This window comes from Egretta garzetta, unplaced genomic scaffold, assembly GCF_000687185.1.
Source record: "Egretta garzetta isolate BGI_Z169 unplaced genomic scaffold, ASM68718v1 scaffold81, whole genome shotgun sequence".
Classification (NCBI taxonomy): Eukaryota; Metazoa; Chordata; class Aves; order Pelecaniformes; family Ardeidae; genus Egretta; species Egretta garzetta.
The window spans coordinates 6,669,215-6,694,203 of record NW_009258671.1 but is presented as its reverse complement, the minus strand read 5'-3'; the positions used below and the strand labels follow the sequence as shown (position 1 = coordinate 6,694,203).

The 24,989-nt window shown below is 38.0% G+C and overlaps 1 protein-coding gene across 1 annotated transcript in view; it reads left to right on the top strand.

The window, feature by feature from the left end:
* Positions 1-24,989, top strand: part of SCUBE1 (signal peptide, CUB domain and EGF like domain containing 1) — a 205,536-nt gene that overhangs the window by 29,350 nt on the left and 151,197 nt on the right. The window contains exons 3-4 of the mRNA XM_035888509.1: positions 1,178-1,306; positions 23,785-23,919. Of these exons, the coding sequence (XP_035744402.1) occupies positions 1,178-1,306; positions 23,785-23,919 (264 nt within the window). The remainder of the gene's footprint in view (positions 1-1,177; positions 1,307-23,784; positions 23,920-24,989) is intronic.

Sequence of the window (24,989 nt, the reverse complement as noted above, 5' to 3'; positions counted from 1 at the left end):
TTCCTGGAGTACTTTTAAAGTGAAAAAGAAAGAAAGAAATAAAGAAAGCAAAAAAAAGGCTGTGTGAACATGAACCTAATACAGAAATATTTCAACCACCTCTGCAATGGAGGGCACATCTGAACAGCCAGGGTAGCTCTGATGCACTAAGGTGATTTTCTAAAAAGATTACTTTATCCGTTTATCATGCACTGTCTAACTTAGGGCTAGTAGCTGGGGTTTTTGGTCTAGATTTAGAGCTGATTGTTATCAAGCTATGAGGCTGTCTATAATTATTTGTGTCTTTTTAGTTGGTTGATGTGCACCACTGAATGATTCACAGCAGTGACTGTGATGCTGACATTCTGTGTATAAGCCAAGGTACAATCTGTAAAAAGAAGAAAGTTTTCGCTTTCTAGAATGAGTGAAGAAGTGATTTTTGTATGAGGGAGGAAAGATCATGGTGTACATAAAGTATTTAAAAATAATTCTAGCATACTTTCTAAGAATTAAGGCATTGGACATGTTGTTGCCACCGAATATGAATTAATTCAGAAAATTATAATAGGGCTTATTTTAGGGGGGAAGGGAAGGAAACAGACAAAACTGTACTAAGTTATCAATAGTAACTTCATAGAGCTCAGTGGACTGTGGCAGCTATTTCAGAAATGGTGTTTTTCAAGGTTTATTGTACAGAACCATGGCCTTACGTATTGTCAGGAATATACCAGATATTCATGTTTCAAGAAGACAATTTTTTGTTAAGCAAGACTTGTCTTAGGCCATATTAATAGCATGTTTCAGACAGTTGTTTGTCACTAAAAAGTCAACGGTTTAATTCATTGTGTGCTTGATTATTTTAAAGACAAAGACTACATTTTAAATATAAAAAATGTACCAAAATCGGGTGTTTCTTTTTAATTTTTGACAACATGTCATTGTTTACTGTCATGCTGCTACAATTATTTTGGGAAGGAATATTCTATACGTTGGCTTGCTGCTTCTCAGTCATACATGACCCTGATACATTCAGTCAGTAATTCCCTGAGCCATCTGTTGGATGAAATATGCAATATGAGTATATATAAAGATTAGGAACACGTGTATATTCAAAGATCATGCTTGGTTGGAGAAATTTTTCTGTATTCTTAGTATTCTCTTTTTACAAAAGCTTCTTTTTGCTCCTCTTGTGTTTTAGATATTGACGAGTGTGAGAATGACTTCTACAATGGGGGTTGTGTCCACGAGTGTATCAACATTCCAGGCAACTACAGGTGTACATGCTATGATGGGTTCATGTTAGCCCACGATGGCCACAACTGTCTTGGTAAGTAGTGAATGCTGGCAAGAAAGTTTTGTTTCATGGCTGCGGTAAGAAGGCCTGATCTGCTTGCTGTGTTTTGTCATCTGGTATGTTTTAAGCAAAGACTTGATCCAGATCAGACTGAATAAGTTCAAACCTGTCCGTTGACTCCAGTGCGGTTTAGACCAGACCCTTAAAGTTGGCACTGTTAATCCTAACATACTCAAATCAGTTTGCCCATCTTTAACATTGCTAAACCCCGCCCTCAACCTCCAGAGCCTGTGCTCTGTTTGAGCTTCTTTTTTAAGAGAAGTAATCTGTCCCATGCACTTAAATATATTTTGTCTGTTTCTTCCAACTTCTGTAATTCCAGTCATATCTTTAAAGCTCCCCCTCCCCTTTTTTCCCTTTTACGGTAACATAGTTCTAGGATATGCTGTATGAAAATAAATAACAGAATGTTAAAAGTCCAAGTATGATGAAGGAATACTTGGACAATAAAACAGGGCAAAGAAAGAGTTATTGGTAATAACTGTTTACAAAGGGGAGGGACACAGCCATGTGCAGAGAAGGATCTTAATTGCTTCAGCAGGCTGAGGAGTCTGGGATCTCTTTTTTTGATTCATATCCATTGCTCTGGTTTAAAGAGGTTGGGTTTATAAACTAAAAAAGTGTATGTTTTGTTTTGAAATGTCTTCACACCAATTACCTGGAAGTGAACTTTGACTGTTACATCAAGTTTCCTATACCTGCTTACTTGGCAGTCATTTCAGCTAAATCCTAGTGCCTAGGGACTATCTGAATCAATATTCTCAATATAAATGCAATGCCTAATGCTAGGTACAGTCCCAAATTCATTTCAAGACTATGTTTATAAAACAGTGCAGAAAAGGAGTATTTTTTCTGTGTCATGCAGCACTTCTACTTTGGTAAAGGCTGAGATTCTTTGCAATAAAAGTCAAGAAATGAGCTAGTGTGCCAGAAATAATAAAGTCCAGTAACACCAGTCTGCACTCACTGAAGCTATGGAACAACTAGAATTTCTGAGCAAGGATTTGGTTAGCCTTTCAGTAGATGTATTTCGTACTGGATTCATTTTCAAACTGAGTAATATTTGTTCAGATGGATTATATACCCTGACCATCGATAGGCTTTAGACTCAAACTTCCAAATTTCATTTGTTATAAAACAGACTAAATAGATTTATTTGCCTCAACCTGAGGTGGTCAAATGATTAATTGTGCAAGGGGTATTTCTTATACAAAGAGCAGCCAGACATTCATTTAAAAAAAGAAAGAAAAACTCTTATTTAATGTTCAGAAATCTCTCTTAATAAAACAGGCCACAAACATAATCAAATGGTTCAACTATTTGAAATTCAAATAATTGTGCTTGTATGTTGTTTCCAACAGCTTGCTATTTTCAATTTTGTTTCCAAATTATTCCCACAGTAGTAGGGAAAAGTAGGTTAGCAAGTATGAACAGCAGAAGGAGAGACCTGATAAAGGATGAACCCTTCAGGAGATCTGTGGGATTTATTTGGACCCCTGCTGTCTGTGTTGTTGTTTTCTGGTCATGAAACATACAGGCTGGATCCACAGAAATAACCAAATTTCTAATTTTTTTTTCATCAATTTTTATTCAGCCACTTGGGTTTTTTTGGGGGGGGAAAAAGGCCTACAATAATTTAAACCATTGCGCTTAACAGGTGGCTATAGTTGAAAGTATTGATCCAAAGCCAGCCAAGAGATCTTTCAGGTTTTTTAGAACTGGTGTCTGCCCATCTGAGCTGACTTCCTGTGTTAACCCCAAAAATGTTATGAACCATGTTGCTTCTAGATAAGGTTCAGTGAACAGATAAGTAGGAATAATAGCAAAAGGCTCCCTTCCTTGCAGTGTGCAACTTTAGGACACTAGAAGAGGTCACAATTGCCTTTCTAATTTTGAGACCATGGACCAAGGAAGTTTCTGTTCCTCAAATGCAGATTGAATATTTGCAGCTAAACAATGGTCTTTGATATGTCTTTTACTTGGAGGTACTGAAAAGGTAATCAAGGCACATTCCTCTTTCTCCCTTCTTTAAAATTTGAGTGAGTTTGCTGAGGACAAAAGTGTCTGGTTGTAAGGTCTCGGACTGAAGATTTTAATCCTGACAGTGGCCATGCAAATCTTGCTATGACTGCCTGTTGTGTGCTAACTCAGATTTGGGACAGAAAAAGAGAAGGAGAGAACTAGAAAAGAGAGAACTTCATTTTTCTGTCATCATTTGGTCCCTAGCTGGCTGTTGGCATTATCAGTTACACTGACTGCTGGAATAGCCTGTTTGTGCCCATTAGGACAGTATCAGTTTTGAAAAGGGGGACGTCTTTTACCTTCTGGAGTAGCTATATTTCCTTTCAGTTATGCTACCAGAAATGTGAAAATACAGTTGTCTGTTTATAACAGGATGCAGTGAGGTCTCAAATCAAAAACAAACCTTGTGTTTGCACATGATTAAATTACTATTTCTGTAACCTTTTGGAAAATTTTCCCAGTGTGTAAAACGTGGTTTATTTATTCCAAAGATACATTTTTTTTTTTTTCCCCATGAGGAAATTAGTCATTGAAAGGAATTAAAATTTTGGTGAGTCCACTGGTTTCCACCTGATCATGCTTTTTGAGAAACCACTTATTTTTTCATGGATTATAAGGAGACAAAGAACTCTTCATAAGATTAGTGACAATGTTTTTCACCTTTCAATGCATTCTTTTACTGATTCTCCCACCCTCAGCCTCTATGGGACTTTATAGAACTGTCAAAATGAAGATTGCTAGTTAGGTACTGTATCGTATATTCTATGTATCAAGTTTTTGTTCCTCTTAGAAAAGGCATGTAATGTTTGATCAATGTGCTGAAATTAAGTCTATATACACATTAAGTAGGGCTGTAGTGGATCTTATATAGAATTATGCCATTTTCATAGAATTTGTAGATGAGCCTATAAAACTCATGGTAGGTTGATTGTGAAAACCCTGACTGATCCATCTTCTCATATAGCACCATGGCTGTGTATGTAGTTGCACAGAAGATTCGTTAGGAGTGAGCCAACATCAGACTACACTACTCCTACTTCTCCCCCATCCTTTGGCCTTCCAGGCATTACTGTTGGGGTCCATTTTGTTGGCATATGGGGAGCCAGGGCAGCAAGAATTCTTAGGAGGCAGTTTGACTGCTGAAACACAGGAGCCTCATGCCACCCTGGAGCTGGCAGCTGTGATGCGAGATCTACAGGAGTAGATCTGGACTGTGAGATGGCAGCTAGGTGGGATAATATAAGGAATCTAAAGTAGCATCTGAATCCAACGTTTAGACAGCTGAATTGCTCTCTCAGTGACTTGGGCTGCATTTTAGCACGCACACATCAACGGAAATCTTTGTGTAGTGATTTTAGATAGAAGGCCTAGGGATGGATCCCTGTGATAGTTCACTGATAGTCCTGTAGGCCATCTAGGAACCTCTAGGAAGCAGGTTGTAATGGACAAGATGGTTATATCAGGATTTCTGTATCTCTTGCTTAACTGAATTCTATGCAAAATCTTAAGCCATCTCTTTTTGACAGGGTTTACGTTCCTTTTTAAACCTTCACTGGATGTCTTTCTGGTAATGTCAGTATAGCAAGATGATTACAATCTTCTTTATAAATAACAAACTAGGAGTAATCACAACTAATTAGATCAGATGCAGTTGACAGGTTAAGTGTTTTTTCCTGAGTTCTTGTTTCAAATTCTTTCTTTCTTTCTAATCAAGTGAAATTTCTTATTTATTTATTTGTTGGGAGAAGGTGTTTAGTTAAGAATTTATGGCTAAAATTTGTACTGGAAAATGTCCAAAACTGTCCTCAGGGGAACTTGACTAGCTTTCTATTTGACATTTTTATTGAGGAATTTCTCAAATATCACATGAAATGACACCACAGGGAATTCAAACTATGATGAGATCCTTGTCTGGCTAGAAATAATTTATTTTAGCACTGTAGTCACTTGAAATAGCAGTAGTTCTTTCTCAAAATTGCTCTAAATTCTGCTCAGTGGATGCAAGACTAATATTTGGTCTCATGCAATAGTTTTTCTTTATCCTTCATTTGAAACTAGTCATGAAATATGTTTTCCCCTTTCATAAATGAAATACCAGTCTGGTTTTTTTTAATATGCAATTAGCTCACTGGTCCAGATACTTTTTCCTGTTCGATAATTTTTTGTCCATGGTCTTACTGATAAATTCATATTTCCTTCTTTTGGGTCTTTCACATGTTGAGGCATGCTGTCAATTTTTGTTCTCTCTTGCCTTTAGGGAGAGATTATGGCATAACTGATCGTCCTTCCTATTAGTGCCAAACACTTTATCCATCTCATTTGTAGTAAATCAGAGTCTGTTCTCAGGTATCTGGTAAAATCTGTGAATCTCTGCTATGGAGTATCAACAGATAAGACTTATGCCTTTAAAACTGGTTATTAAAAATATACTCCCTGCTCTGATTCAGCATGACACTTAAAGGTGTTCTAACTTGCCTAGGTTTTTTTGCTTTCTTGGTTTAATATTAAGTAAGAAGGCTGGACTTTTGCATATGTGCAAGTGCATTATGGATTGGAGGCCTCTTTGGCAGTTGGGCCTACTTGTACTCTGTCTTCACATCCTCTTGGAGGCTTTCAGTAAGACAGATAGCATGTAGCAGAGGAGGTAGATTGAGCCTCGTGTTGTAAGCCTGGGTCTTGTACGAAGTAGAGATATGCAATGGCTAGCGATGCCATAGAGAAGGCTTGAGAATTTATCTTCCTTTTCAGGGAGAATTTCAGGGGAGCTTGGCATAGCTGCCACTGTGGCAACTCCAGAATGTACCCAGGAGGGTAAAAGAGAATTTCCTGGTGGTTTTAGTTTACTTTCAAGCTATTAGGATAAGAATTGTTATATCGAAAGAAACCCTCTGCTCCTTCAGCAGCAGTAAGGCTTCAGTTGGTGGAGGACTGTTCAGTTAAGGACATCGTGCTTGGATGAAGCCAAAAGAGAGCAGTGAGAATGACGAGTGATCTAGAAAACATAGACTTATAGAATACCTCAAGTTGGAAAGGACCCATAAGGAGCATGAATTCTAACATGGCTAGTGCCAGAAGAATGAAAGAAAAGGTATAATTTTCTTCTAGGGAAAAGAAGATGAAAAAGAAGATGCAGTGGTCATCAGATCCAGAAATAGCTGCTGTGAAGAATTAGATATTTACTGATTTGTTTTTGTATCACTGAACTGAATGAGGTAGTGCAATAGTATTTTGTTACTCCACCTGGGAAATTCAGAAGGAGCACTGAATAATTCTTCCTTTCTCCTGAAGGATTCTCAAGTACTACTATATTACATTAATCTCTCTAATGTAAGCTCCTGAGAGAGTATTATGTTCTGTGTTGGTCTGAAGCATCACCAAAGAGAGTTCTGAAACTTACCATGGATTACTAAACCTTGGGATTTATCCAGGAAAAGCTTGCTAGAAACCTTGCTGAAAGCAGTTCTTGCTGGTATTCCTGGCTAAGTCTTGCAGATTTATTCAGCACCTGAAAATAGAAAGTGGAAGAGAGTGCCATAACTATTTAGATCAGAAAGCAGAGAGCCTTGCTCGCAAAATTTTCTTGCTAAAGGGCTCACATATCAGCTGATACTCCAGCTGTTCCAACCCTTCTGGAATTTGCCTATCTCTGATCAGAACGTGAAAAAATGGTGAAAGATGAGTGTGCAAGAAAAATACGTAGCAACAAAAGCTGACTGTCATTGGTTCTTACTTGAGAAAACCATGTAATACGTCTTTCACATTCTGCTCTTCTATCCTTTTCTCCTGGAGGCAGAGTTTTGTGTACATATAGTTAGGGAATTCTTCCTAATCGACACAACTCATTGTTTTCTGTTTGTCAGACCAAATCTGGGTGTGAAAAACATTTCAGGCTGAAGAATGGAATTGCATGGAGTGATTATTTTCTTTTTCTTATCTATTCAGATATAAATATGAATAGCTGTGAAGTGCTACTCATCTCTCTCTGGCTTGTGTGTTGTTTGTTGTGTGTGTTTAATTTTCTCCTTAGCTCTGATTTGTGATAGTCCCTTTTTTAACAGGGAGTAAGCATTGCTTTTTTACAAAAACACTTCTTGCTTCCAGGTTGCATGCATCTTAACTCTTCTTTCCCCTAAAGATTAGCATAGGTTTCATTAAGTCCTCTGCTCTTTATAATTTCTCTAGTTAGTAAGCGTGCTCAAGAAGGTTATAAACTCTTCTTAGAAACCATCAAAAAAGATACAAAGAAGCATGGACAAAACATTTATCATAATGTATTCAGAGATATAATTATTTTATTTATAGGTTTTTCTGTGGTATTAATTGCTGTGATACAGGAACATACGTGAACACTTTGTAAATACTAATAGATTTGTCCTGAGAAAATCCTGTAAGGAAAAGAATTTTCATTGTTTTATAGATGAGGAACTAGGGCAAACAGATTAAGTTACTTCTCAGTCTTCACACAGGATGTCTGGATGTCTGCAGCACAGCCAAGAATAGAATCCTTACCCTTCTGAATCCGTGCTTACACACTCTCATTTCTAATATTCTGTGTAACTTCCATTTCTCTTACAGAAAAGTAACAATTACTAAATTTGGACATCTATAATAGAGCTACAATTAATTCTCTTGTATGTCAGACCTCCTGAAAATAACTACAGAAGTAGGTTTTGATGATCCAGTATAATTTATAGTTCTTCAGCGGTTAATCCAGTGTCTGATTGAGAAGAGTCCTGGGAAGCAGAGTGAAGTTTTGATTACAAATCAAGCCAGAAATACAATTGCTAATGTGCGTTATAGATTCCATGGAGCTCCTGCAAGAGCTGAATGTTCAGTATGGTAGACAAAAACACAAGCACAGCGTCAGCTGTGAATTCAGTAGCAAAGAATTGAATAGCAAAGTCCTGGTTATGTCCACAATCTTGAAGGTGTGCTTTGGGCAGAAGTCCTGATTTTCCAGCCTGAAAAATGGACATTATTGTTTCATTTGTCTGTTCCCAGATTGTATTTTGCATTTCTTGACAAAGTGACTAAGTCACATAGAAGCCTCTGTGGGAAAGGAGAGGTGGCACTTCCCCTGGAGCACTGAACCTACTCCAGCAATGGTATTAGTCTGCCAGCTCTGGTAGGTGGAGCAGAGTGACAATCGCAGCAAGGCATTTGGGAGCCTGCAGCTAAAGCAGAAACTTGGGAGACAAACCAGGAGCAGACAGTCACAGGCCTCGAAGTAACATCTGCCTGTTATAAAATGGGCCTTGGGATTACAAATCAGTGTAAAAATTAGGTTCCTTTTTGAAATCACACAATTTCTTTTCTTCTAATGTCTGAGGTTAGGATCTAAACCCAAGTTCCTGTCTTGCAGTGGTCCTTTAAAATCAGTTGGTTTATGTTAAGAGAGGAGAGGTTTTAACCCTGGCATGTAGGCTTAATTCCTGACTGGGTAGTAGTAAGGTACAATCTGACTCAGATGACAAGAAGAGCATTCGTATGTATGCATGTGTGTGTGTATCACATCATATCGTTCATCCTCTTTCAGTGAATGTTCCAGTGCTCTATGTTTTTCTTTCAAAACAACCCCCAAACAGTTAGAACCCCAAATCTACCTATTCCTACCCTTCTGTTTGTCTGAATGTATACACTGGGATGGGGGGATTATGGCCTAAACTGCCTTTCAACATGAAGTGGGAGGAGAGTTGCAAGTGTATGAGAAATCATTTCTGAAGCTCCCAGATGTAAAATGTCAAGAACTGGTACATAACTCATTTAGGATTGCGTAATCACTGGTATGATTAGAGACCAATGTCTTCCTTTTAATTTAGCTTTATTTTGCTGCTTCTACAGACAGCTGTGCACAATGTGTTGCTTGCTTGAACTCCAGATGAATGCTTCTATTACTGATGTTTATTTTTCTTTATGTTTCCCAACAGTTCAAATAGATTTTATTTTTTTTTACGTGAACATTTTTAATATAAAACTAAACAGCTTTTGGAAAGTTGGTTTTAGTTTCATAAAAACAAATACTTTAAAGAGAAGCTGAAAAATGGTACATTTTTTTGACTGTCTTCCAGTTTTCCTTGCCATTCTTTCCTAATTCCAGGAGACCATTAGGTGAGTTGACAGTTAAGGATTGTCCTCCTCTAGCACATCAGCGGGGCCTCTAATAATGTTATCAGTCATAAACTCACTTCCAGATTTTCATGGTTGCTAATCTTAAGCTTCTTGGCAGACGGAGGAGGGCTGAATAAACCCAATAGCCGCCGCCTTCTTGTAACTCTTCATTTTTATTAAAACACATGTAAAATGATGGTATTTTTATAAAGAAAGTTATTAATATAAATCTTGAAGCTCTTACTCATTTCCAGTGATTCCAGTGAGAGTTTTGCCTGAGCAGAACTTCAGGACTTGGCAGTTGTTTTATGTCTTAAGAGAAGGAGGCCAGACTTCCAAGTCAGGGCTCAGTGGTTGAGTAGCAGGGATCTGTTCTAAATGGGAGGGGCCCAGGCAAAAGATGGGAATGGGGCCCTATATAATATATTTTTACATACAGGATGAAAAGTGTTGAAATGCAAGTTTTAACAATAGATGTATCTCTATCTTTTAAACCTTGATCTGTTCTGTATTTCTGCAAGTGATGACTGGCAGTGATTGTGTCCTTGGAGCACAGTAAGAACCTTGGCATTAAAGAAATGGGGACCTAGAGGTATTAAGAGGTATGGGGACCCAGACAAGCTGCAGTGGCTGCATACACAAAAATCCATGCTGCAAATTGTACAACTAACTGAATTTTAGTGATGAATGCATTCTTTCAGGATAAAAAACTTGAGTGCATTTTTTAAAGTTCTTTCGTTTTCATATGCAAGCCTGAATGCCAAAGGAAGTTACTCTCCAGTATGTTTGTTCAGCTAACTAATTTTTACTGTATTACTGTTTTCAGATCTTTTATCACTCTTGCTTGGTCTGTACATTAGATGAACGATAACAGCTGTGATTCATCACAGCAATTTAAAGTATCCAGTCTTTGTGCTACAGTGGCATGCATCAGATTTTGGAACATGTGCTACTATTCCACAATGCCTTCTGGTAACTGATGACTAGGTGCTGAGCAAATATGAATGGCTAGACTGATATGTGACTGTTCTATAGACAATTCTGTATTAGTTGTTTATGTACAACTTCTGTATATATGTGTTTACTAATGTTACTTGGTTGCCCACATCTTGTGAGAGTTCATTGTGCAAGTGGTAGCAGACAATTGTAGAAATAAGTTAAATCTCTCTTTTGAGATGGGATTATAATATGTTAGTTCCGATGAACTTTCTCTTCTAAACCTCAGGTTTAGTTGTACGGCGCCTGGTAACTGTAGAAATTTCCAGATTCTGAGCCATTACGGCCTCCAGTCCTCATGGCAGGTTCCATGATGGACAGATGAGAATTGTTATCATGGTGTTTGCATACAAATTTGAAAAACATTTAACAACCAGGAAATCAAGCCCTACATTTTTACAAAGCTTATGAAGCCCTCAAATTAAGAATCACTCACTTTAAATGTCCTAGGCTGTGCTTCAGCTGATGGAGTGTAAACGTCTGCATACAAGCCATCTATCTGTACTCACCCTGGAGTCACTAGAGAGAAATAAGTATTCTGTGTGTGTGAATGCCCTTCTCCTAAAGTATATATTTACTGTAGCTCAGGTGAACTACTCCCTGTTTTTTCACGTGTGCAGTCCCATGGCCTTCAGTTAATCAGCGTCTTTGAAGGTAGGATTGTCACTATCAGAAGTCTGGAGCCCAAAATTGGAGACTAATTTTGAAAATTAGTCCCTGTTTATTCTGGAAATCAAATAAAAATATAGAATTCTCATTGTGATTGATGGAAAGGCCTCCAATATCCAGCCCTCTCTGAAGCTAGGATCTGAACACATTGCTTTTCTTATCCTGCTTTTTCTATTTCTGTATCTGAAAGCTTCCCTTTACAAAAGTACTCTAATGTTTAGTCACCCCACATGAATCTTTTGAGTTCAAATGAGATATGACTTTCTTTACATGTTAATTTTCCGTATGTTTGCTTTCTTAAGCCAATGTGATCTGAGAAGTACCAAAACAAGTGGGAGTATAAATCAGCATAGGTCCAAGGTTTTTTGTTAGGTATGGGGAAATAATCAAAAGTGTGAAATAAATCTTGGTTGCTGTCAACTATGAAGTTAGATTCTCAGACTGTCATAATAAATTAAGAAACTGGCAGCTATGTGACAGCAGCATCAATCTCAGTCTCTTGTTTCTGCAAGTCTTCTTGTTGTCTGAGTCTTTTTTTTTTTTTTTTTTTTTTTAAATACTTACTCCTTGGAGGACGTAATCAAGATGTGGACATTTTTAGACTTTCTTTTGCTTGAGACTTTAGGCTCTTCTAGGGAGATGAGGCAAATTTTTTTTTTTTTTTTTTTTTTTTTAAATACTTACTCCTTGGAGGACGTAATCAATCACAGTAAAGATTTCTCTACATGGAACACTCAGGAAAGTTAAGAATAATCAGCTTAGAGTGTGAAGTTAATATGTATAAGTTAAATGAGTTAAATCCCATATGGATGCTCTTATTTGGTCTGATATGGCTGTAGATGGCTGTGTCTTAGTTCAGCAAAGTCAGAGTTTTATTCTGCATTATTTATTCTGCATCGTTACTGCTTTATCTTGTTTGTATTAGTTTTGTATCTTTTGTTAATTTATCTTGACTTTCTCATTAATAGCAAATTTCTAAGCCACTGTGGCCTATATTGATGTATACCTTAAGAGAAAAACTATAAAATATATTAAAATTAATGAAAGCTTTGGGGGCCACATTGTGTTTAGCTCTTACTTAAAGCAAGGGAGAACATGTATTCACCTGAGGGTGCAGGATTTCAGCTTATAATGTCTGTGTTTACCAGTCAGATGTGTATGACATTCAACCCTTCCCTCATGGAAAAGTGGCTTTGTCAATCCTAAAAATTATATAGATCCAGTTAAAACACTGAATTCATGTGGATTACAAAAAGACGTCAAAGTAGAGAGCAGTGAAGTTGTCTGGTCTCTGATTTAAAATATAGTTACTGTCATTATACTATGCTTAGAATGCAATCAATTCTTGGCGGTATTGATTTATGATAACCAGTATGATTTATACAGTCAAGAAATAGCCATCAAAAAGAATAGCTGCTGCATAATTGCTTACTGTATTAGAAAGTGGAATAAAATTCTTTTCTAGTATGGATGAGTACCAGATGAAAGGTTGGTAGTGAATTTTCTTGTTAAGTAGATTCCAGGGTCTCAGCTTTCTGTAGTGAGCTGCTTTTGCTGTCTAATACTGTCCATGAATTTCTGCATCTTGATGTTACCCTTTTGACTTCAGTGTACAGTGTGCAAACTTAAAAGTTTGACTCAGACTACAGGACCGATATAGAGGATTATTTTTACTGCTTCTATTACCTTCTGCCAACTTCAGTCCAGATCCTTCTCAAGTATCTCAAAATATTCCCTGTGTACACATTCCTTACTGGAATTGTATCAGAGCACAGGATGTAGTTTTGCATAAAAAAGGGGCGGGAAGGCACATGGGTGAGTTGATGGTAGCATATTTTAATATGACTTTGTGATGACTCTAGCTAACATCTAAATAATAGTAATAATAATTAATTAAAACATTAATTAAAAAGTCACTGGACATACTTTACAAGAATGATTGTTCAGAGGATTTGGAAGGTTTAGAATTAAAAATTTATGATTAAGAGGTCTTATGGGATATGGAAAGAAATGTTTGGAAACAATTGAAATATACTTTGTTGAATAAATAAGACTGGAGTGGACATATGGTATTGTGCTGTAGGACAGGAGCAGAAATGAGAAGGCAAAGCTTTGCCACTCCATCTTAACAAAAGAAAATTCTAACTGAAGAGAAAGTTGCTACAGCAATGATTATTAGGCTATAGTACAGCCTCTTCAGCAGAGTTAGTTAAACCTTAGTTAAAACAGACTGGAATTGGAATTGAAGAGTTCAAAAGAATGGAAAGATGTATTTGCTGAATTTATTTAGGTGGCAGCGTTACAGACACCCTTCAACAAGAGTAGGGCATCCAGAGTTCTGGGAGCCTCTACCTTTGTGCACTCTAGGTCATATGTTAGTGAGCATACTGTCATGGGTTTTATTCCTCTTGTAAGAGTAGCTGTGCAGAGAGGACAAGATTTCTGTTGCAAGACCTTGAAAGCTGACTTGACTTTGAAAATTGTGAATCTAGAATGGTATACTTCTTCACGGGGAAAAAAGTGGAGTTTTTTTTATTGTAGGGTACACTGTACAGTTTTTTGTGCTATTTTTTTTTCTTGTATTAGGTATTTTATCAGACAACATACTAAGAGAAAACTCATAGGTGACATTTTTTGTAATTCTTTTCAATTAAATAAGCTCGAATAGGAGAAAGAAATACATTTTTCTACAAGATTTTTTTTCTCCTACAGAGTTTCTCCAGTGTAATATGTTTATAAGTATACAAGCAATTTGAAAGTGAGGTGATCTATTTTTGTGTATCTGAATCAACAAAAAAATCCCTAAAGTGATTTTTTTGCAAGTATTCCTAGCATATTTCTATCATGACCAATACAGGCTGAAAAGTTTCCCACTACTGATAACTCATATTGAAGTATCAGAGTCATATTTTTCAGATACATATTAGCAAATAAAGAGTAGCAATATTTCAGTATTCCCTTCTGAAAAATAGTTTTTGCAATTCAATATCATGAGTATATATAGGTATATTTAGACTTAACTGGGGAGCTTGAATGATTTCCTTTGAAAAAGTTGAGTAACTTCATTTATTTAATTATTTCTGTTGTTTATTTTGAAGGCATAACTAAGAAACTGCTTCTGAAATTAGTCAGAGGCACAATAAAAATTACTAATAAGACAGCAAAGAATGGGTTCTGGATCCTACTGGTGATTTATAGTGACAGGCTTGGACCTGCGCTTATTATAGGACAGGGAGCCAGACTTCTGTCACGTGACTTAGGAATCATTTAGGGCTTGGTTATATAAGATGGTAAGCACCCCAGTTCCAGTGCATCAAAACGGTTACACGCAAACCAGATATGAGTCATGATATCCGCTGCCTGTGCAAGTGCAGCACTTTCTTTAATAGGTCTGAGACTGTCAATATGCCACCAAGTGTTATTCAGTACTTACAAAAACCTCTGAAACATCTTAGGGAAGTCTAAGAGACTTGATTTTAATCACGTCAAAAATAACTGGAAGAACTTCTCCTAGCTGTAAATGTAGTATTGATTAGGCTCTGAAGGGACCACAGGCTCAGCCTGTTAATGACTGCACATTGACAGAATGTGAAAACTCATTCTTGTGCTCTGAAATGACATGAATATCCTGGACTGAGTTTTGCTTTGAGTGTTTGAATTTGAAATCAGAACTCAAAGAACTCTAAGAAACTGAGCTCCAAATAAAAAGGTTCCAACAAGTGTCCACTTTGAAATTTCACACAGACTACAGGTCTGAGAGGGACTTGAGGGACTTAAGGTTGCAGAATTTGTCAGTGAGCGGTCAGTCCATTTGCCTTAACATGTACATATTTTGCCCTCTGACTTAAGATTCTGTACAACCAATATTAGATATCTTAGAGATAAAGGTAAGAAGGCTTTTAGTGGAGTAAGTTGCACAGATTAACTTGTACATGAAACACAAGGTTTTCTCTCTTTAGGTGTTTAACCTATCTGATGCAACTGCAAAGTGAGTAGATGCATTAATTTCACATATTGGACACTGACAACAGAAGACCGTGGCTCCTAAGTACTTTGATTTAAGAAAAAATGCATACTGTTATACAGCTGTTTTAGAAATCCATTTATGTGTTCCCAGGTGCTGGTGAAAAGAATACACAGCTCTGGTGAATCTCATGGGGAAGGTGGGGATTTATTTTGGGTTCTTTGTTTGGTTTGGCTTTACACTACCATGCCAGCTCCAAACTTAAGAAATTCATCCCTTCTTTACATAGTTATGACGTTCCTGAAGTCAGGTTTTTTGACCGCTGTTGCTTTTCATTGATAATTCACAGCACTTACCAATCAAGGCAATGCTGATCTCTCTTTGTAAGAGATGCATGGGGTTCATCTGTTGAGCTGCATAGCACTAACACAATTTACTGCAGCTTACATGTACTAATGGGCGGCTGCTGCTTAGGTGGTGCACAGGTGTCCAACTGTTTTCTAAGGCTGTTTTCTTAAAACCAGGTAGTTAAAACAAACAAACAACCAACCACTCCAGCTTGAACTGCGTAACACAGCACAACTTGGTTGAGCAGTCAGCTAGTATTGCTTGTTCTGTATCAAAAAGAAATTAATGTTTACTGTAAGATCTTGAATATCTTTCAGGTATTTCTGTCACAAGAAATCAGAGAAAATATTTATTCTAAATACTGCTTTTTGTGTTGCTCATGTTTAGGGAAGTGAAAATACTGAACTAGTTTCTCTGGTGGCATAAATGCCCATTTGCCCAAACTTTTTGTGCCAAATGAAGCATTTATTTACTGAGAATGTACCAACTGAAACTGTTCAGAGTCTGAGGTTGCATTTACAAAACACTTTTCACCAATGGACATGCTCTCAGGAAAATGCAATTGTTTTGATATGACCTACAGGAGCAATTGTGAAACATTTTCAGCATTTTCCTTTTCCCTAAATGTTTAATGCGTAGATATGTGCCTGACTAAGCCAGTGTTTCTCAACTCCTGATGCAGTTCTCTTTTCAGTGTGTTGAAGGTTGTGCTTGAGAATCCCATCTTCCACTTTTCATGGACTTCAAGTATTATCAATCTAGAGATTGAGAATGCCTTCAGTGCTTAGTTTAAAATGCCTCATCTGAATCTGGAGATTCCCCTAACTGTGTTACTGATAGATAACAAAGAAATTCATTAATCTAGCCATTTCCTTGGCTTTGATTACCGGATCTCAGGAGCACAATGCTTCGTGTTGTATAGACCTGGAAAATGTTACCAACTTGAAATGAAAATATTGTTTCATTTTTCTTGTTAAGTTATGTGCTTTGTTTGACCCCCAGCAAAATATTTTTCATTTTTGTAAGAAAAAAATTAAACAAAAGAAAAGCAGTTCTGAGTTAACCCAAGCCAGATTTTTCTGATCCTGGCAGGATCTACAAGTAAAAAGAAGCAGGTATAAGCAGTAGTTATCTTGGAAGAAGGATATAGGATACTACTTCAGTTGATGATGCAGCAGTTAGTGATGCTCCAGAGAAAGCCCAGGGGTAAGACAAAGTAAGGGACATTATGATAATAGGCTGGATAATTTACTCAACTTGTCCCAAATTTTTCCGTCAGTTGATCAGGACTGCTGCTTGTTTGCGTCTGTAATTAACTTCCCTCCTTCTAGTTTATGAAGGATTGTTAATCCAGCATTGCAACTTGGAGTGCCCTACACGCAGCTAGACATCAGCGGGAACTGAAAGCTTTTTGCTAATGGGGCTGGGGCTCTCTGAGCCTCACCGTAAGAGCCTCATGCCAAGCTGGAGGCTGCTGGTGCTCCCTAGACCGTGGCACTGTAGAGTAAAAGAAGCAGGATCAAATTCATACAAAATTGTGTTAAGGCCGCATATCAGAAGGATGGATAATCTATTGAAAAGCTATTGATTGGAAACTTTGTTTTATTTAGGCACTGTTGTCAGGAGGCCACTGTGCGTATGTGTCTGTCTAAAATACAGACGTGATTACCAAGTGAGAGGATAGAAACTACAACTAGGATGTCAAGTTAAAGGGCTTGGATGTTTATTTTGGAAATGCCAAAAGCTGCAAAAAGGGTTTGGTGTCTTAAAAGGACAGACAGTGGTGCCCAGTTTTTCAAGAAAGGAATAAACAAGTGATGTCAAGAGACTTGAACTTGATGCAACATTCACGCAATGTCCATGGGGCTGTTTACTTCAGCTCAGCAAATGGGCAGGCGTCACATACAGCAGAGTTAAGCTTTTGCATTGTGAATATTTCCTATGCTATACATAGCAAAGAAGTCTGTTGCAGCTGCATTTACACTGTATTTGTGTAGTGTGAAATTTAAGGAATTCTGCTGTGTGTCACAAAATAGCTACAGAAAAAAAAAAAGATTTTAAGCATTCCTTTTCAAGTTGCACACATCTATAACTGTGCCGGTGAACAAGAAGCCTAGTCAGTGGGTGTTGAGGTCATAGGTGATTGTAGCCCATTAAGAGAAGGGATTCACTGGGACAGATCATGGGCATCATTTTAGGTGGTGTATCCTTGTATGTAAGAAAAGAGTGGTTCTGGGGATCAATTAATCATTTTAGAATGTTTTTAGTATTCATCACCCAAGAACATCCTTGTGATTAGTACTTCGTGTTTCTTTTCTGTAAAATATGCTTTATTTTTCACGGAAAGGTCATTATTCACACTTTATGGGTTTTCTTTAATTCTACTCCAGTAAACATTCACTGCTGTAGGATCTGGTTTTTTGCAAGTGGATCTTGTCTTAGCAAGGGCTCTGGTGAAAATTTCTGCAGCTGTGGTAGTGAATGAAGTACTGGATTCAAGGGTGTGGTGTTCTTTTTCCTCTTCTTCACTATGTTTTTCAGTTTCTGAAAGAAGGGGACAAAAAGCAGAATTCTGGCCTTATGTGCAAGTAGTAGAAAATTTGGGCCCTGCTTTTAAATTCTTGGCGAAGTCTGATTTCAGATATCGAGGAGATATGTGTACATAGGTAGTGGTGTCTCTTCTAATATATCCCTTTTATGCTCATATAAAGTTGATCTAAGAAAGATGGTTTAGCATTTTTTTCAATTAGCAACGATTCCTGCTTCCATGGCCCCCTCAGCTGATGCAAGGTATCACCCTCCCTACCTTGACAGCATGTCGCTACTCATACGGCCATTCCAGCAGGAACACCTGCCGACAGCCTCTCATCTGATACCCCTTGCGTCACTCCTACATGCCAGATTTACTCTTTGGACTTCTACAGCTATCTTGAAATCAGATCTTCTAAGACACCCACTCCAATAGAGCATCATGATACTCAGAGGGAATGGAATAGAGAAGTGAGATGAATATGTGCCAAATGTTGCTGTCATTAAGGTTAACTTCTAGAAATGAGCACTTTTTGTTTTAAACATGATATACTGACGTCATTCAAACTGTCTGTGTAATTATCATATTTGGGTATTGCTGTGCTTCAGGGCTCAGAATAGATGAGGTAGATGGTACGAGGCTGAGGTGGATCTGTAAGATCAAGAAAGATGCAGAAAAGGCAAGTAGGGAATGAATATTTACTGTTTCTCACAATAATGGGATTGGGGGGCATTCATTCAGACTTGAAGCAGCATGTTTGAAATAAACAAAAGGATGTCTTTTTTATGTAACTCATAATTAAATTGTAGAAGTAATTGCCTCATCATGTTAGGTTCAGGAGAGATTAGACAAATTCATATAGGAAAGATCCAGGAGTGACAATGGTCTAGCAACTGATTTAGAAAGGTTAATGGGTATGTGACTGCTGAAAGCTGGGAGAGCATGCCAGCAATGGTTCTGTCCCATCTCTATAGTCTTCTCCTAAGTATCAACTACAGGACAGTGTCAAAGAGAGGATGGTGGGTTACATGTTCTTTTGGTATAATAATAACTATGACTATAGTATATTCAGGAATGTGATTTTTGTTAATGATAGTTTCAACCAGCTTTCTGACTAGAAATATTCAGAATGTAATGACTTTAAAATTCCAGAATCAGGCACTCCTATTTTCTGAGTTTACAGTTACAAATAATTTCTCTTAAAACTTACAAGATATCCTCAATGGTGTTTTCTTGCTAACATTTGAGGAAAGCCTGCAGTATTGCTACCAGTAGTTCATCTCTCTATCACAGTGTTCTACACTGGTAAAACAGGTATCTTAGAGAAATCTTGCAAAAGTTTCAAAGAGTAGCTTAGAGAAAAACTAGCTGGATCAGCTACCTGGATCATGAGTCAAAGTCCTGTTTTTAGAAGTCTCCAAAGAATCTTGATGCTATAGTAAGTGAATTGTACTGTGGCTCCCAAATGCTTTGGAGACTTGAAGATGAGACTCAGATTTCTGAGGGGATTAAGTGCTTATGAAAATGCTGACATGAAAGAAGAATGTTAGAAGGAAGGAAGAGAAGATCATGGGAGGAAGTGGACAGTGGACAGACATACAGTTCTTGACATTGACTCTGTGTAGCATTTCCACTTTTGTATCTTCCTGCTTGTGGTTCTGGTTTCAGGTACCCTTAGCAGACCTTTCTCCTTTGATGGTATCCAAACAAGACACTTGATCAGAATAGCTTCTTTAGTCCAAACACTGTGGGAAGCTCTGAGCCAGATGTGGGTGAAATACCAGTGGAGCTAGTTTGAAAAGTTCATCAGATAAATTAAATGAGAAACTGAAAGCATTTGTTTATTTAATAAATAAAATATCCATCTTTATTAACTGTAATGTTTCCTACCCTTTGATACTGTTCCACACTATAGAGGATCTCATCTCACCAAGATACACAAAACAAATCTGATTATGTGAAGGCGGTGTGCCAAAAAGCTAGAGAACTTATGCAAATTCAGGTATGCATTAATTTGCATAATGCTTCTGAGATATATATATAGAGAGAGAGACAGATCTATGTATGTATGTATATATGCATCCATTATCTCTCCTTCTCTTTTGAAGGATAATTCTCCTTTCCCAGCCTCTCCCTGAGCCGGCTTTTCCCTTATTCCTTGTTGTCCTTGATGATGACTGGACAATTTGAAATCCAGGTCCTCATCTCCCTGGAAACATCGGTTTGTCACTCTGGTCTAAACTCTGTATAAGCAATTCTAGCTCTCATGCTGATTGTCATCTCACCTATTTATTTGTGCTGGTAAGGAGTAGTTAAGGGCTGTGGAAAGTGAGTTATTTCTAGATGCTTCCATCAGGGATTGTCTTTGGTAGATGTAATCACAGGACAGTTCTCTGTGATGAGGGTTACAGAAGACATATATTCACTTTATCCTACTTTTTCCTCCTCTTTTTGAGGATGAGAGTTGGAGCAGCCATGTGGGATAACCATCTGAGCTCAGCTCAGGTGAGAGCCCTTTTCCATCTTTTTGAGTTTGGATTGTGTAGGTTTGCTGAAACCTTGCTCCAGCTTCCTCCCTGGTATTATGAGTAGGATTTTGAGGCTCAGCTCTCCTGTAAGCAGTGGATAATGTACCCTAGGAATCAGCACACTGCCAGGTGGTGAGGCCAAGCTGGATGAAAGAACTTTTGCCAAATAAGGAGCCTAGGATTTGAGGTTCCACATACCAGTTTAAAGGAAGGGAGACCTGCACCTGCTGCCTTGGGGCTGCCGTCCTCAGGGAGACAACCCTGGTCCTGGATAAGGTGACCAGTGGTAGCTGATTTTGTGCAAATGGTTGCCAAAGAAGATATACTTGTTTGCTCTAAAAAAAAATTCACTTTTGTAGAGTAATAAAGAAAGTGAGCTTTGTATTTGTGCTCAATAAATTTAAAAGTTTATAAAATGAGCTTAGTTGGGGCTTAGTATAGCCAAACTATATAGTATAGTTTGAGTGAAGGGATTTTACATATTTTTTTCCTATATCTAGAGTTAGGTCCTAGAGTGTAGGTCTCCAGCAGGTGTAAACTTTGAGTGGCAACAATTAAAGCTCCTGAGGATCCACCCTGTTTTTCAAAATGGTCAACAGCCCAGTTTGACGTGTAGAGCCTCCAAAACTGGAGGCAGAAGAGCTTTATTGAAAACCTGGCTACTTATTTTGGTGTTTACGTGGAATTTAATCTCTAGAAAATCTTGTCCAAAATACAGTCTCACATATGCAGCATTACTGATGTTTACATGTTCAGCTGGGTAACTTGAGCTGCATTGAATGAGGGTTGCACAAACAATGAAAGAAAGAAAAAGCCTCTTTGGCAGCTATTTCATTTGTAAGCTTTGAAAAAATTTACATGCATGAGGGAATTACTCTGCCAGATCGACCAAAGCTTGAGCTCATTGGAGTCAATGGACTTCTCTCTCCTAACTTCAGAAGACTTTTTTACCCCGTTCTCTAAACTGGGTTAGTAATAGGCTGATCATAAAGTGACTTTATTGGAAAGAAAGTTTACTAAGTAAATAATTCAGTAAATATTTTCCAGGCAGCCGTGTCCAATAGATTGCTTGGTATGGTGGATAGTAAGCAATTTTTTTTTAGACTGCAGTAATACAAAGTGCTTCAAAAAGCCTGACCCTAGTAGGATTGAAGGCTGAGAAGAGAAAATGTTAACCTACACCACCGGGCCAAGATTTATTGGAAGGCATGTAGTATGGTGATAGGGATATAGTAGTCATAGATCCCAGCTGCTCCCTTTCTTCAACTCCTTCTCTTCATAAATGCATATTAAAATAATTTTGAGGCAAGTAATTCAAAACAATTAGAAGAAATTCCTCATAGTAAAACTTTTTAAAGACTTTAAATTGTAATAACTGTTATTCCAGCATATGGATTTGGGGCTTGGTGGTAAATCGAGCTGTCTCTTTACGGAAGTGGTAAATCACTAGCATTTGCTATCAAGAGCAGAAAAAATGTTTATAAATCATTGCATTTGTTTCAGATTATTCATCAGAGCTGGAAGGCAATTGTTCAAGTTGCTTTGTGATACTATAAACAGAACACTGGAAAGGCTGCGTACTTTGTAGCAAAATTTGGGGGTTTGCACATTTACTAGCTGAGACTTTTTCCTTCAGTAAGTGTACAATCCTTCCAGAGAGGAGGCTCTAGATTCCAGTATGCTGTTTTGAAAGAACAAGTTTGGGTTGGTGCTGATAGGGCAGCAAGGCCTGCTGACTCACAGAGGAAGGGTCCACAAAGTATCTTTCCTTCTTACACTGCAGTAGGCAGGGAAAGTCTTCGCTTCTCCTTTTCCTTTGTCCTCCCAAACTGCTCTGATGGGGTTATGAAAAGGTTCAAATTGGGAAGAGAGTAAGAACTGAGGGCGGGGAGGATTTTGATAGAGAAAATTTGGAGCAATGGTGCTTAATGTTTCCTGGTAAATAAAAAAAGGAGAAGGACTGTCTACACACTTGCATTGAAGTTCAAGACAGAAGGAGACTGCCTGGTTTCTCTGGGTGCTGCTGTAATTACCCTAGAGAGAAAGAGCTACAATTTCTGTCCCATGAAGTGCAGGCAGCACACAAGCACAAAGAGCAATAGCAGGTTTAGCTGAGCAAGCTACTGGAACTAGCCAGTGTTCCTGCATTAGTTACCAGCTGAGTTTCTCCAGCATTTCAGAGCTTCCTGGCCTTGCCTGCAAGAGTACTGGCAAAAGCAGCTTGGTTTTACCTTAGCGTATTGTGGCCAGTCCTGGAGGAGTTAATTTCTGTAGGAACTGTGCCAGCTCTTCTGAGATTTTGAATGTTGTGGATCATTTAGCTTTGTTGTGTTTTCTCCCCCCTCCAAAAATAAAATGAAAGCAAAACACACACCAACTCATTTGCTGACATGTTGGCACATACTGTGAAATAACTAACTGGTTGCAGAGTCTCCATAAGAAAGGAGAACATGGATTTTTCAGGTGGCAAGTTGCTTTTATCCAAAGAAAAAACAGAAAATGGATATGATCTACCTTTTATGAGCAAAACACGAGAGTTGCAAGGTTGAATGTGGGTCAGAGATCTTTTAGTGGCAGTGGTTTCCCAATACTGAAACACATGTCTCTGTTAAACACGACAGCATAAAAACTTTTATGCCAGAGAGAGGTGATGGGGGGTAGGCAGGGACCCTCAAAACAGCCAGTAGCTAATGCTGCCTTTGTGGTTTTATATATTTGCCTATTAAAATGACAATACAGACATGGAACATTTAGATTTAAGAAGCCTTCTTTTCATTAAACAACATTAAACAAACTGACAAAGTAGGGGGTTATGACTCCAGTAATTGAAACATGCTGTTCTGTTCAAGACCAGAACTCTATAAAGACTCCTTTCACCCAGTAATGCCCTTTGTGTTTGCCTGCTATCCCTACTAGAAATTACTGTAGGCCTGAAGTATGTCTTTCCAAGTGGAGTGGGAATGACAGGGTGCAACACCACACTTGGCAGATGGGGTCACAGCCTTTTTAGGACGTTAACATTCATTGTGCATTGGAAATCAATTTGCAGCTCGGAATGCATGGAGACTTAGTTGGACTCCCCTCCCTACAGTTTTTTTATGTTAACTTTAAACCTAGGATGCAGGAAAGAGAAATACATGGGTTAATTTGGATGCACTCTGATGGGGTTTGGGTAGTTTTCATTAGCTTAATTTACACTGTGTCTTTTCGTGGATTCCTTGCTCTTCAAGATGTTTATTCTGCATCTGTACATTATCTAGCGTTTCTTTTTTCTTCTCTCTTCTAGATGTTGATGAATGTCAGGATAACAATGGAGGGTGCCAGCAGATTTGTGTAAATACTATGGGCAGCTATGAATGTCAGTGCAAAGAGGGCTTTTTTCTGAGTGATAACCAGCATACCTGCATTCATCGCTCCATTGGTAAGTTTTCAGTATGTAAATTGTGCTCTTTAGAAAACTGTTCAATCAGAAATGCAGAAACTGTTTGTGGTGGGTTTTTTTTTTTATCCCCAGAGCTCCCAAAATCATTTCACTGGTTGGTTGGAATTGATTGATTCCTCTGCTACCCAAACTTGTAGCAGAGCCATAAATAAGACAGGGGAAAAGGCTTTAGTGACATGAAAATGATACTTAGTTCAAACAGCAGGCTCTTTGGGCAGGCAGAGGCAGATTTTCAGATGGCAACTTTCTGCTTCTGAGTTTCCAAGACTTAAAAATTTCTCATCTGTTTATTGTATAACAGTTCATCTGTCTTCCACCTTAGAGAGCATGGTATCTTAAATCCAAATGAACAGTTTATTGCTTCTGGAAGTTATACGGGTTATGGTTTTTTGCCAGTCACGTAACTCATTACTGCATTGCAGACTGATGATGGCTGATATTATATTGACACAGCATTTTTCTTTGGTTCAGTACCCTGTCTAGGGTGGATTAGAAAACTGCTTCTCTGTTGCCTATGCACTCGCAGTAGAATTAAGGAATCCCTGCAAAACTGTGATCCTTGTCTGCTGCCGATTTTGACTAGAATGAGCAGCTCTCCCTTTTCTATACGTGTCAGACATGGAAGACAAGTTTGAGTGGAAAGGGAGAAAAGAAAACAGCATAGCTGTAAATCTTTGCAATTAAGTGGACTCTTTATGTGTTCGTTCAGACTTCTGGTGACCCTGACAGCAATGGGAATATATGCTAGCAAACTCATTTGCCAATAGGCAATACAGAATGACAAAGTAGCAAGATGAGTCTGGTGATCAACAATGTAAGCATGCAGTAAATTTCAACAAGCTGCACAAATGGTTCTGAACTATTTTAAGTCACTAAAATTAACCAGAAAATCCTATGTGAACATAGAGTATGAATTTAGTCACTCTGTTGACAAGAAAGCAAGATGTTGTGGTGTTGCATCTCAGAAATGTAAATTTATTTCTGGCACTGTGTGTCTGCTTACAAATTTTAAAGACAAGTAGTAATTTTGATGTTCAGAAATGTCAATC